Here is a 13655-nt window from a genome sequence, read left to right as displayed (position 1 = left end):
TCTACTATGAAAATTTCGTGTACCTAAATATTATATGAGTTACAGATGGGATTCCATTGAACACTGTCTGACTAGTATAACATAAGTTGCAATGGCAGATTTAATAACAGCTAATATTAAGAGTTTATCAATTTCTTAAGTAGGTAAGATATTAAAAATCATATTCGAGAATTTTGAATAAAATTCAGTCTTAATGGCTAAAGATAATAATAAGTTTCTCTGGAGGGAGTTGTTCTGAATTAGACATTAGATTTTAAAAGATTAGAACTTTGAACTTATTTCAAGTTGTAATAAATAATTTACTTCTTCAAAGTATAACTTAACATTAGTGAGTAATTTGATTCTATGTTAATTTGCGATAGTGAATATAATAATTGTCTTTTTAGCTAGGCCAGATACATCTAATATAAAATTTGCACTAGAATGTCACAAATCATGTAGGTATTTAGATTCGTGTGAATTATGTACAAATAAATAATTTACTAAATACTGTTTAACCTGGCATAAAGGTACCGTCTTCACAATAGTCGAAGATAAAAAGAGTAAATAATGGATACAATAATTAATTTAATCGTAATATTAAATTATTTTGGCACTAACCGTACTTTATAGTATTACATAATAAAAAAGTTTTGGCAATTGTTGGCACAATCAGATTTTGTATTATTAAATTGTATTAATAACAACACAACCAAATCATCACTCAGAGTGGAAGATTTAATACTACATATAATATTGTAAAATTATTTTTTTCTGTTACATTTGGCACTTGATAACTTATAGTCAGGTACTGATGAAAGTTTGAAAAAAAAAAAAAACAAGTTTGAAGCACGGACGAGTATAAAAAGAAGGACTCCACGCCGTGATATTAGCAAGTGAAGCACCATTATGCTAGTGTGTGTGCGGTTACGGGGGATACCAGTTACACAATTTTTTCTCCCTTAAATAATCATATATGGCCACAAATACTTATATATTATCGTTTTTACACTTTTTCACAACGCACGACGGCATTTTAAAAATATTATATTGAGACACAAACTGATCTGTCACAGACGATGACAATTCTCATAATGGCCGCCTATCGGCCTGTAGCAGTGTAAGTGTGTGCGTGGGGCTATGTATTTACACGTTAATCGGCTTGTTTTGGTGCTACACTGTTATGGACACGGAGTTCTTATTTTTTTACTAGTTCGTGGTTTGAAGATATATAACAGCTAACACAAACCGCAGGTAGATTTATTTTCCTTGTCGGTTCATTTTCTTTTATATATATACTAGATTTCTTTGAATAATAATACTGTGAGCGTCAAACGCTTTTAGTTAAATTAGGAATAAAAAGAGTTACAGTAATAAATCACTCGATAAATTAAGATGTCTTTTAAATGAATACTGTTATGTAATTAATGTAACCGGTGAATTTTAGCTATCGGAAGACAAGATAAAAAGTTTCACAACCACAATGTTCAGCGATAGTTATATCTTGCTGTAAAAATTTTAATGTTAAGCCAACACATGAAAAAAAACGATTGAGAACTAGCTAATATTCTTTGTACGAATTAAGTGTTATAAATATGGCACAGTTAGGTCATCAACAATTGTATGTGGCTGCAGGCAAATGTAACTACATTTGCGAGAGTAAGTTTTTATGAACTTCGTTATACAGTGATCCGTTACTAATCAACAGCTTAGCTAAGGCCTTGATCAAATACAATGAACCACGGAAAAAAAACTTCTCTATCGAAAGGGAAGATCTTTCGTAGAATGATAATTCGCCGCGCCACACATACATACGCTTTCTCTTTGGCTCCATAACTTGTTTCGCCGAAATCCTTATAGACCCAACCTAAGGTTTAGTTAACCTCAAATAACAAATCATTAAAACGCTGGTTGGAACTATCAAAGCATTATAATTAAGGACAAGATCAGCATACAAAATATATAGAACTTTTATCGATCATTGAATTAAATTCTTGACCAAGTAGGTACTCAAAATAAACAACTTCAAGTGAGTGAAAAGATAAGCTATACATTAAAAGGAAGCATAATGACCTGCCTAAATAATAGTGAAGCAATCACAATTAATTAGCTTTGGACAGTTCTATATATTAAGTGTAGTTGCTTCGAAATTAAGATAGCCCTTGTTCTTCATTTAAATAGCGACAAAAAATAACATAACTGTCTGTTTTCATAGAGAAATTGTAGCTTTTATTTATATATTTTATATTAAAGAATAATAAAGATAATATTATGTATATGGACATCTCCTGTACTAACGGGATCAGAGAAATATTTTGAGCAAGTATTTTTGCCAGATTTGTACATAATATATATTTACGATTAATACATGTACACATTTATCACAACAATTATATTCTTACATATATTAGTGCCTAAATTGAATAATATATTACAATAGTAAAAACAAATCAACAACACGAACAAGATTATAATATTATCAACATAAGATAAAAGATTTGAGCATTTTAATATCCATGTAAAAAAATATCCCTCCATTTTGTTTTATTTTTCGTCTCATTATATTTCAGCTTCTTTGAATATCTTGGAACGAAATATTTGTAAAAGTAGATTATAGTCACTAGCGTTTAATGAGTTCTCATTTTTGTAAATATTTTTATAATAGTTTCTTATATTAAATAAAATTATCTGTAACATATAAGTTACGATATTCATAGAAGCATATTTTTGAATATTTTTCTAAATTGTATCGATATGTGAGTATTTTTCGTCGGTACGGAGTTTGAATTGAATTCCGTGATGTCAACAACATGATGAAAGAAAACTAAAGCAATATTTACGCTAAAACAAATAAATAACAAAAACATAACAAATAACCTAAAACAATGAGCTGGGCTCGCAAAAGATATTTCTGATAAATAAAGAGTTAATGTAGACAAAATAACTCTTTGTATTTTATCACACGAACTCTACTTAATCGTAACGGCTAATATTTATTACCTATTAAGTCTGACGAATTATTTATATAATTTTAATAAACGACTGTGATAGCAAGGATGCACCGAAGGAGTTTAGGACTTATTGAATCAATTTCCAGTAATAAATCCTTAAACAGGAAAAAATTAATAAAAAAACCGATTTGAATAGTATTCATATTATGTCATAATATAATTTATTATAATAATTAATATTGAACTAAGCCTTCGGGAAGTTCCGTAATTCTTCTCGTCCCACATACCACAGTGTCTCAAACCGAAGATCTTAACCAGTGTGTTTAGCCAGTGATGACTTTTGAAAAGCAGACGGGGTCGCTAACTATGGGTCTTATGCGGTGGTTGCTCAGAGAGCAATGGAGAGGGCTACGTTCGGAGTTTCCCTGTGAAATCGAATCAGAAATGAGGAGATACCTAGAAAAAATTGCGAAACTGAAGTGGCAGTGAGCAGGGAACATAGCTCAAAGGAGGATGGCCGTTGGGACAGTGAAGTACTCGAATGGCGATCACGTACTAGAAGATGTAATGTTGGTAGCCCCCCCCACAAGATGGCCCCGTTGATCAAGATCGGCGGAATAAGCTGAATAAGGGTAGCGTAGGACCGATCGTCATGGAGATCTCTAACCACAGTGGATGTATTTCGGCTGAAGCGATATGAACTAAAGAATGCAAGCAATAAAGCTTATGATGTTAATAAATGTAATAATGATGAAACAAGGAAAACCTCTGCAAAAGTACATAACAACAGAATATTATGGTTTCTATGATAAACATATCGCCAATTTGTGTCATTAAAAAAAAAACTCAAATAGACTAAATAAATTTATATTCCATGCTGACGGTCGCCTTCCCAATTTTCCGGAAAATAAATTCTGTAGATACATATCTATGTCGCTCGTTATTTTATGGAATAGAAAAAAGACTAAGAAGTGCGTACGGGTAGCCTGATGATAATAGATAATACTCATGCCGCACACTCTTGGAACAATAGTGGAATGTTCATTACAGTAGCGTTACAGGAATTTTAAGAAGGTTAACACGAATTTTTTAAGGTACCCATGTATCGAACTGGAAAAATCATATAAGGAAGTTCATTAGACAGTTTAATTGTTCCTAAGTGGAAGAAAGTTTGCGAATCTCCGTTAAAATGCACTGTGGAGGTACATCGCGTATCTAGATGGTTAAAATAGATAGTTTGGCGACGATTTTACTTCATAGTTTTTTATTGTGTATTCATAATTATTAATCAAAATTTTCATTTGCACGTTAGCTACCACAGTTTTTTATAAAAATATAATGAAATTTAAAGCCAGACTAGAAGATTTATCTACTAGAATATTTATACAACATCACACTTGCAGTCACATTGAGAAGTCATATAAAAACATTACATGAGCCTAATTTATCTACGTTTGTATACAAAATATTTTACGCTCTCTTTAGGCTTAGCGTAATGAGAATATAATATTCTGACCGATTATATCCAAAGCTTATGTTTCTACCTAGTTACTACCAATTACTAGTTAATAATTTCTAGACGAATGTCTATCAATCTATTTTTTTTACAAACAAATAAATGCTTACACGATTCCGTTTAGTCCGAACTCCAAAGTCTCTTTAATTGCCAAAAGGTATGGCGCATGTGCGAGCGTTCGATGTTTTCATAAGATGTAGCGTTTTATAAACGATCAGCCAAAAATAATAAATATAGTAAAATACCGTGATCGTCATAGTGATGATTAGTCGCTCAGTGAAGTAAATGAGTAACTTTCGTTATATTGTGTGCAAATTTGTTTATTCAGCAGTCGCTAACGATCGTCAGATCTCTCGACCTTTTCATAAGGCTTTTCGAGTTTTGGCCTTTTTGGCTCGGCGTCGAGTGGCCGGTGCGACTTCATGTGTGCACTACGACTTTTAACTTTGTTAAATACTCTGAAACATAACAGTATAAACATTAAGAAAGAGCAAAAGAAAAATGTGAAGCTTAGAATAAAATAAAAAAGGCAAAGCATCAAGCGTTAGTATAAAACAAACTATACAAATATTATGACCAAAATATTTAAAGTGTACCCCTAAAGTGCATAAGATTAAATGGACATTTATTATTTACACATAGACTACTATTCGACATAGTGTGGTCCCCGGGACTTACATCAAATGAACAGTATATCATTAGGTTTATTATGAATTGATGCCAATGATATTAATTTCACATAATTTATAAACATTATATTATTAACTGGACGTATGAAGGCTTTCCGAAGGAAACCTGCTATGTCAAATAGGTACACACAATTTGTTTAAAATTAAGCTGTTTGTTTCAAGATAAAAACTACACCAACATGCAAAAACATCAATACTATCACCAAACTCTTACACTGACTCAGTGAATGATCTGATTACAATATAAGTACATTTCTAAAATAATATATTAAATACTTCCTATATTTCATCATATCTAAACATAATCCTCTGAACCAGTGAATATTTCTCAAAATAATCTGAATTATTTTTCCTAGAATCTCCCTTGAAATCATGCGCAATTAAACAGGGCTTAACCTAAGCGCGACCGTATGTTATTATGTTACAATAGCGGATAACAGTTCACTTAGGTTGCAATCGGTGTCATAATTCTGAAGCTATTGACGGCATTTTCAATTTATCACTTACTTCCCACAAATCTTGCATGGAAACTCTTCTCCTTCGAGAGAAGATGGTGACGGGACGCTGAGTGTTGGCTGCCCTACTGTACCCTGCATAAGTCGAGTTTTACAATTTTAGTATTTAATATAATTATAAGGCGATTTAATCAGCGATCCTGAAGATAAAATGGAGTCCAGCGTTAGTAGCACTGCTTACTTGTAGTGGTTGCGCGTCACTCCAGCTTCGCAAATATTGTGTTTTATAGTCTTTTGTCACTTTCTTCCAGAAGTAGTAGAATTGCACGCACTGTTTTGAGTCTTTTGTTCGTACCTTTAAAAAATATATATCGGTTAGTATTGTATTGGACTAGATTTTATCACGGAATTATTTTTATTACAAAATGTTCGCAAATTGCCAGAACACGTTATGAGTTACGTGAAAAACAACTAACTTAAGACAGTATTTATTACTCAGACATTTACTCAAAATTGTTTATCAATCTACTAAATCAACTTACCAGCTGTGAGATTCTGAAGAAATCCTTATCATAACATGCTAGACCGGTCAGAAAAGCTTCCAGCTCATCAGGTGTCCATCTGCCCTCATGCTGAGATGGCGCAGCAGGTCTTGACATGAGTTTTAGTGTGGCCGCTCGAATGTCACCTCCACATTCTCCAAGTGTCTGAAGCGCAAATTCACGAGTGTGACCGCCTACAGGCATCGCAGCACACATTGCAAGCTCCATGAACATACGGACTGAAAATAAAGTATATTTTATTAATGTTATTAAAAATAGATGCTAAATAGTATTTATATGTTACTTTCAGTGAATTAAACATGTTTATTGCCGTTCGGTATAGAGAAACTTGCTTATGGGGCAAATATATGTGGAGGTACTAAAAATTCGGGTTCTACCAGTTTTTCCGAGCAATCCTATTTATTCCTTTATTCTAGTACGAACAATGGTTACGTAAAGGGATTAGAGATTTTTCAAATTAAACTGATATTGTTGATCAATTATTTGTACCTTCATTGTCATCAAGCGCATCATTAATACCAGGATCCCAGAGAAGCTGTTCAGGGACTCTGTGGAGGTCAATGCGATCATTGCATAGTTCAGGTATATCAGCTTGATGCTCAGGGCCAATATTGATTTGTGGTTTTTGATTGACCTCAAACTGTGCCAGCACATCTACCTCTGTACTGGATAAACCTAAAACATTTCATAATTTGATAGTTTTAAATAGTGTTATTATTTTTTTAAATATTTTGTATAGATTATTTATTATATTTTCTAACCGTTGGTTAAGTCAACATAAAGTCCCGTGCCATCTCTGTCTGGTGGTAGCAACGGTAGTGGTGTGAAATGGCACACTGTGCGTCGCATTCTTGATCGGTATGGGCCAACAGGCGAAGCTTTTCTTTTTCGGCGTTGGGGTGAAGGGGGTATACTATTTGGGCTTAGGAATACAGCTGGTACAGGCTCTCGACCCTCGACACAAACCTAGAAACACATTAGATAGTAATTATGATAGCAATATCTTCCAGTAACTGTAAAAACGAATATATTAATGTTATATATAGTACCTGTAGTGAATTTGAATCTGATTGCCAAGGTGTCAAAGTTGTGGAAAGGTGAGTTATTGAGCAATTGTTGTTACGAGTAGATCTCTGGTGTGGGAAGTCACGCGGAGTGCTCGAGAGCAAGGGATCTTCGGAATTTAGCATCATTCGGCGCGCTGTAGGGGAGTTTTGCAATGTAAAAGCATCTAAAGATCCACATTCTTCGGGTAATACCTCTTCTAAAGCTTCTTCTACCTGAAAAGTATAATAGAACAATTAAGAGACTCATAGTTAATGCATAAATAACTTATCATTTTGATGAAACTATCTATCCTACCTCTTCTTGGCTCGACATTGTTGCGCTGAAAAAAGCAGCCGTGAGTGGTGATGAAACTCTTGGGGCAGTGTGTACTGGTGACTGAGCATCTTGCGAAGCCGGTGGCGTAGGGTAAGTGAATCCAGGAGAAGGTGTTGGATGTGTGGAATAGCTTCCACTAGGTGATGTCCCGGTGAATGCTAGGCTTGGAGAATCACCTGTTGTGTATGAAAGGCTAGGAGAGTTGTCGGTATAAGAACGTAATCCTGGTGAGGGAACAGGAGAACCTCCATGACAGGCTCCAAAATCAGCTAGTGATTCTGGCAATGGTGAATTTAGGACTGCAGCTAAGCGACGATTAGATGGAAAATTGACAGGAGATCGTTCATGTATAGACGCTGCTACGGTTGCATAGTCTTCTAATGATGCTAGTTCTTCTAGATTGTCTGGAGCTGTAGTAAATTGAAAAGTATCATCATTTAGTGCAGGTGAAAAGTAACCGTCGTCAGAGTTAAATGTAACTCCAAAAAGTTCTGGTCTAAATGTAAATTCTTGTTGTTGTTGTGGAGATTGTCCTGGATCTGAAGCGGCTCTTTTCACAATCTGAAATATACATTTTCGTCAGAAAAAGTCATAGTGCAAACTTAAATGAGTACGTTTTTAATATATTTAATCTGATAGCCTACCTTTGTGTTACTCTTTTTTAAGAGTTCAATTAGCGTGGAGTCTTTTGGAATAGGTGTAACTTTGGCTGTGGAGTTGGTCGCAAAAGTGACGACTGGTGGTGCTTTAGGTGATACAAAATGAACCGATGTTGTTACTGGTGATGCAGGCGAGCCTGACGACGTCCGTATATTTGACAATGGAGGTGGTGCTGGTGTAATAAAACCGGGACGAGGTATTGTTGTAACTGAAAATAATAATAATATAAGATGTACGTATATTCTGATATGGATTAAATGATTGTGATAAAATTACCTGTTGTTGGCGTTGCAGTAATAGCGCTTCGACGACTTATTATTTTTTCTTCTATGAGCGCTCTCACAGACACAGAAGCTGTTTGTAACGGAGGGCCACTAGCTTCTTTTTTGTCTAACTTCTTATCAGAGTCCTATAATTAAAATGATATATTCTCAACATTACTATTTTTTTTTCAGAATTTGAAATATCCCAATATACAAACCTTTTTAAAGTAGCCGCCATGCAGTCGCATATGGCCATTGAGTGCTGGAATATTTTTAAATTTACGATGGCAGAGATTGCATTCCACTGGTTTGGCATCTGTCGGACGAGCTGCATTTGTTCCTGTATTTGAAGCGATTAACGTTCCGCCAGCACTTGGGCCACTCCCACATTTCGAGGCTGCCTGGTGCGTCTGTAAAATTGAGTAAAGTTCAAAGACGTTTCAACCTATTACTTACTTTGTAATTTCAAGCTTTAAACTTCCATCCGGAGTGGCTCGTTATTATTCGAAGTTAATTAATAGATTTTGATGGACTTTACTTAATCTTACTTGAGTCAAAAGATAAATTAATGTTACGTTGTAAATAGAAAACATTAAAGAAATTTCTTTGCCGGTCTCTTAGGCCGAACCTACTTCATAAAATACACCGATAAGTCATCACAGCTTCGAATTGTAAACTTATTTAATTATTTTTCAACTACAAGAAGTTAAAATGGCTACTGGGATTTCTTATTTATGAGTATATCATAGGTAGTGATAAGATTGGAGAATAATAATAATGCGTTTGGTTTAGCTTTTTGGTATCATCATGAGATTCAGTATCAGGCTGCAAATATATTTTTGTGTGGGCTGATTTGATGATGACCGTGAAGGTCTTCTTATTCATGAGTTAATAGTTTCCTAGGGTAGAACTTTAATATGTTGTTATCGACATATTTTGTGATGCAGTAAATATTGAAACATAATATTTTTGAAGTTATAATTCTTTTGCCGCGTTTTTAGTTCATCAGAGTGAATTTTTACGATGTGCGCGCACGTCACGCAAATTCGACACCCTGACGCGAGGTGGTCAACTAAACCATTTGTATCATGCTTCAGCTGCCAAACCTTTTGTTACTTATAAGTTTACTTACTGAACCAACCACCAATGGACGAGAATTAAATAAATTGCATTATATAATTTAACTAAATTATGCGGTATTATGATATTTTCATCGGTTGTATTTAATAGCTTCTTTATTACAATTATGTTTTTTCTACAAACGTTAAAAAGCACAAGAGATATTTATTTATAAGGATTTTTGTTTTATTACACCAAAGAAGAATAACTTCTTGCACGTATACACACTTTTTTATTTTCTTAAAAGATTCAATTTAATTTTCTATAAAGGAGGAGAAGAAAGAAAGATTCAATCATTTTGCAGCATCACTTAGCACAGCTTGTTTTTGAAATATTTTGTAAAATGATGAAGCCTTGCATATTTATTTTAAAAACTGATGGTCAGTTTTATGCTATTCCAATGTGGTAGTAAATGTTATGATTATCATTTTTACGTTTCTAGGATTATTTCTCGTGAAAAATGAAGAAATAAACTCTGATTGTGTCAACCAGTGTGTGTTGCCAGTGATGACTTACGGTACACAGACGTGGTCGCTAACTATGAGCCTTATGAGAAAGCTCATGGTCGCTCAGAGGGCAATGGAGAGGGCTATGCTCGGAGTTTCCCTGCGAGATCCAATCAGAAATGAGGAGATCCGTAGGAGAACCAAAGTAAGCGACAAAGTCCAAACGATTGCGAAACTGAAGTGGCAGTGGGCAGGGCACATAGTTCGACGGACAGATGGCCGTTGGGGCAGTAAAGTCCTGGAATGGCGACAACGTACCGGAAGCTGCGTCTTCCGTGTTGGCAGGCCCCCCACAAGATGGACCGACGATCTGGTCAAGATCGCCGGAATACGTTGGATGAGGGCAGCGCAGGACCGATCGTCGTGGAAATTTTTACGGCCATAGAGAAAGTATCAAAATAGTAAAATTGTATTGAAATGGCCCACAAATGTAGATTGGGTTCAGTCAGGTAGTTTTAATTAGATGAGTACGCTTGCAGCGAATTCCGCGGTGCTGTCAACGTGTAAAATATTCCATCCGAAGTTAATTATAATTTTGAAGCAACTGAGTCAAGTTACCTAATTAACTCATTATGAAAGTTAAACACAATAGCCACACTTCAATCCATCCATGTAATTAATTATAAAAAAATTGTCTTTAATAGATTTCACATAATTTTAAACAACATATATTTTCATATAAAATAAATAGAAATTGTGATACTAAAATCATACATTGTATATTGAATATATTTCAATGAGCTTCCTTGCGTGGTGTTTGCAGGACGATACGACATGGGTACCTTCCTAACAGACCGGCAACGCTCCTGTGATACCTCTGGTGATGTAGGAGAATATAGGTGGCGGAACTATACTCATACAGACAATAGGTAAAAAATAAAACAGGACTTCTTAAATAAACTAGATTCATACAGACAGTAGGTTAAAGGCAAGTAGGCAGTCTGCTTTATCAGAACAATTTTCGAGTACCGGGCTACTAAACTACTCTTAACTAAGTTTCCTTCGTTTAGGATATTAGTACTCGCCGTGTATCGGTGATTATCTGCATAATCATCATCATTAGCCGGAAGACGTCCACTGATACACAAAGGCCTCCCCCAAAGATTTCCACGATGATCGGTCCTGCGCTACCCTCATCCAACGTTTTCCGGCGATCTTGACCAGAACGTCGGTCTATCTTGTGCCTACCAACAGTGCGTCTTCCGGTATGTGGTCGCGATTCGAGGACTTTACTGCCTTAGCGGATCTGTCCGTCGAACTATGTGCCCTGCCAACTGCCACTTCAGTTTCGCAATCATTTGGGCTATGTCAGTGACTCTGGGTCTCCTACGGATCTCGTCATTTCCGATTCGATCTCGCAGGGAAACTTTGAGCATAGCCCTCTTCATTGCCCTCTGAGCGTCCATGAGGGCTATGAGTATTGTAAGCGCACAATCAAGCGTGCGGTTAATCTGATGTTAAGTGACTACTACCGCCCGTGCACTCTTGCAACACCAAAGGAATTACAAGATATGTTGCCAGCCTTCAAAATACTTAAAACGTTTTTAAGGTACCTATTTCATATCGACCCGGATTTACCATCAAAAGGGTAAAGATAAAGTAACTATGTTATTTCTTATTGTACGAAGAAACAAGTTCTTTCAGAAATAAATATGATTAAATCAAAAAGCTCTATCGAACATTCCCCAGTTCTCAAGCCACTCAAATTACTGGACATTTATTTTTAAATCAGCTCTACGATTAACACGTCAAAATTGTCACGTTTTTAATTAAGTTATAAAATCTCGTTAAGACACAAAATAAATATTTCACACAGATTTCAAATGTTTGCACAACGAGTTGAATCCGAGGATGAAGTATCAACTGGATGTGCCATGCGCGTAGACCCGAAAGGGACAAACAATCCTATAACGCGGACAAATGTAAAAGCAGTAGAACACGTGGACAAGGTTCGCCTTTGTTCCGCCAATGAGAATTTTAACTTGTACTATAATATGCTTGTCACATCCAGCTATACACTTAATCCGAGGTTTAACTTATGAAGACTGTCAGATGACTAATTCGATTATAGATAATGTAAACTGGGTCACGAGAATTTATATGATTCTTCGAATCAAGCGTGTGGCAACCCTTACGAGCGCCATAAGGGTGGCTCGTTAGTTTAATGTGCGGTAGGTGCACGCAGATGTTGTGTTTTTGCAATATATCACACTTGTAGAACAGTTAAGTTGCTTTCAGTACTTTCGCATTAATGTATGGGTGAATTTTTATCGCCACAATTTCCAACTCCAATATTCTTTATTAGTATAAGTCATGTCTGTGCTGTTTAATTAATTGCAGTGCCTTTTTCTGACGTCAAGCAATAGTGTCCACTATTGTGTTTCGGTTAGAAGGGAGCCGTAGCTACTTAATTACTGAGCTATTGAGACTTAATCTGTCATCTTATGTCTCAAGGTGACGAACGCAATTACGTCATATAGCCGCCAGAATTGTGGGTTTTTCTAGATTCCTAAGCGGCGCTGCTTGCAATGGACAGGGCGTATTACTCATTATTATCATTATCAGGCTAACGTTTTGCACGTCTCGGATTTACGTGCAATAAATACAGCTAGACCCACAATAACGTTCAAACTATCTGAAGCAAAACTCTGCCTATAACGCGCCTGTTAGGCAGAGTTTTCATTCAGTAAGAATACAAAGTCCACGCAATGACAAAGTGTTCAGTGAAAAACTGTTCCAATAAAAGCATATCCAAACTAGAAAAGGATGGAGTGTCGTAATACAGGTAATTAATTGCCCTTTTAAATAAACAAAATTGTGTGAGTAACTTGAAGTTTTTTATCATTTTGCTGAATAATTAGATTTCGATTGCTAAAACAAAATGTCATTATTCGCCTCGTGTTCGTGTCCGACCAGCGCGAGAAGTAGTTACTTCTAATGAGCGTTTACAATAGACTTTGAACATTATCGTCACGAAATAAGGTAGTAATTTAAATGATTGTTTTAATGTTATCTGTATAAGTTTAATTTTATTCATTAGCAGCCTAAACCTAAACGCTTCACTGTGGAAGACATTTGTGAAAAATGTACTGTGATTGGGGTTTGTAAGAAGTCATTAATATATGCATTATTCAATAAAAGTTTGTACTTTATTTACCATTGTAAGAACACATCGTTTGAGCCGTGCCGTGTGGCCGGTTTTTTGCCTTACAGTTTTCGCATTAGCTGATTGAATTTACAGTAATGGAATGAATAAAAACAAAAAGCCAAGATTTCAAATTATAACTCTATAGATTTTTCCAAACAGTAACGAGGCATGAGAACAGATTCAAATGAATTGTATAGTGCGTCCAGATTTTTATGACCTTAAACAATTTCTTAGCATCAATAATGTAATGTCGCAGTAGTCAAAGTCAAAGTCAAAAAATCTTTATTCACTGTAAAACTTTATAAGTTATTTAGTGCTATATATAAGTCAGGATGAAGTACAAAAGTTACAATAGCAATCAAATGAGTATAACAATATTCATTAACAAAATTAAATTCCAACTATCTTTATCATTCAAATAAT

At 35.2% G+C, this 13655-nt stretch overlaps 1 protein-coding gene across 2 annotated transcripts in view; it reads right to left on the bottom strand.

Annotated features, from left to right (window-relative positions):
• Nucleotides 1-807: 807 nt before the first annotated feature.
• LOC126972325 (uncharacterized) overlaps nucleotides 808-13655 on the bottom strand; it is a 768748-nt gene continuing 755900 nt past the window's right edge. For both annotated transcript variants that reach the window (XM_050818997.1, XM_050818996.1), the window contains 11 exons: nucleotides 8678-8869; nucleotides 8473-8605; nucleotides 8181-8404; nucleotides 7516-8097; nucleotides 7203-7433; nucleotides 6915-7119; nucleotides 6643-6828; nucleotides 6133-6371; nucleotides 5832-5945; nucleotides 5643-5725; nucleotides 808-4904 (listed from right to left, as the gene is read on the bottom strand). In XM_050818997.1, coding sequence (XP_050674954.1) covers nucleotides 4781-4904; nucleotides 5643-5725; nucleotides 5832-5945; nucleotides 6133-6371; nucleotides 6643-6828; nucleotides 6915-7119; nucleotides 7203-7433; nucleotides 7516-8097; nucleotides 8181-8404; nucleotides 8473-8605; nucleotides 8678-8869 — 2313 coding nt within the window. In that variant the 3' untranslated portion in view covers nucleotides 808-4780. The remainder of the gene's footprint in view (nucleotides 4905-5642; nucleotides 5726-5831; nucleotides 5946-6132; nucleotides 6372-6642; nucleotides 6829-6914; nucleotides 7120-7202; nucleotides 7434-7515; nucleotides 8098-8180; nucleotides 8405-8472; nucleotides 8606-8677; nucleotides 8870-13655) is intronic.

This window comes from Leptidea sinapis, chromosome 26 (genome assembly GCF_905404315.1).
Source record: "Leptidea sinapis chromosome 26, ilLepSina1.1, whole genome shotgun sequence".
In the NCBI taxonomy this organism is placed as follows: Eukaryota; Metazoa; Arthropoda; class Insecta; order Lepidoptera; family Pieridae; genus Leptidea; species Leptidea sinapis.
Note: the sequence above shows the minus strand (reverse complement) of the source record. Positions and strands in the feature narration are given on the sequence as shown.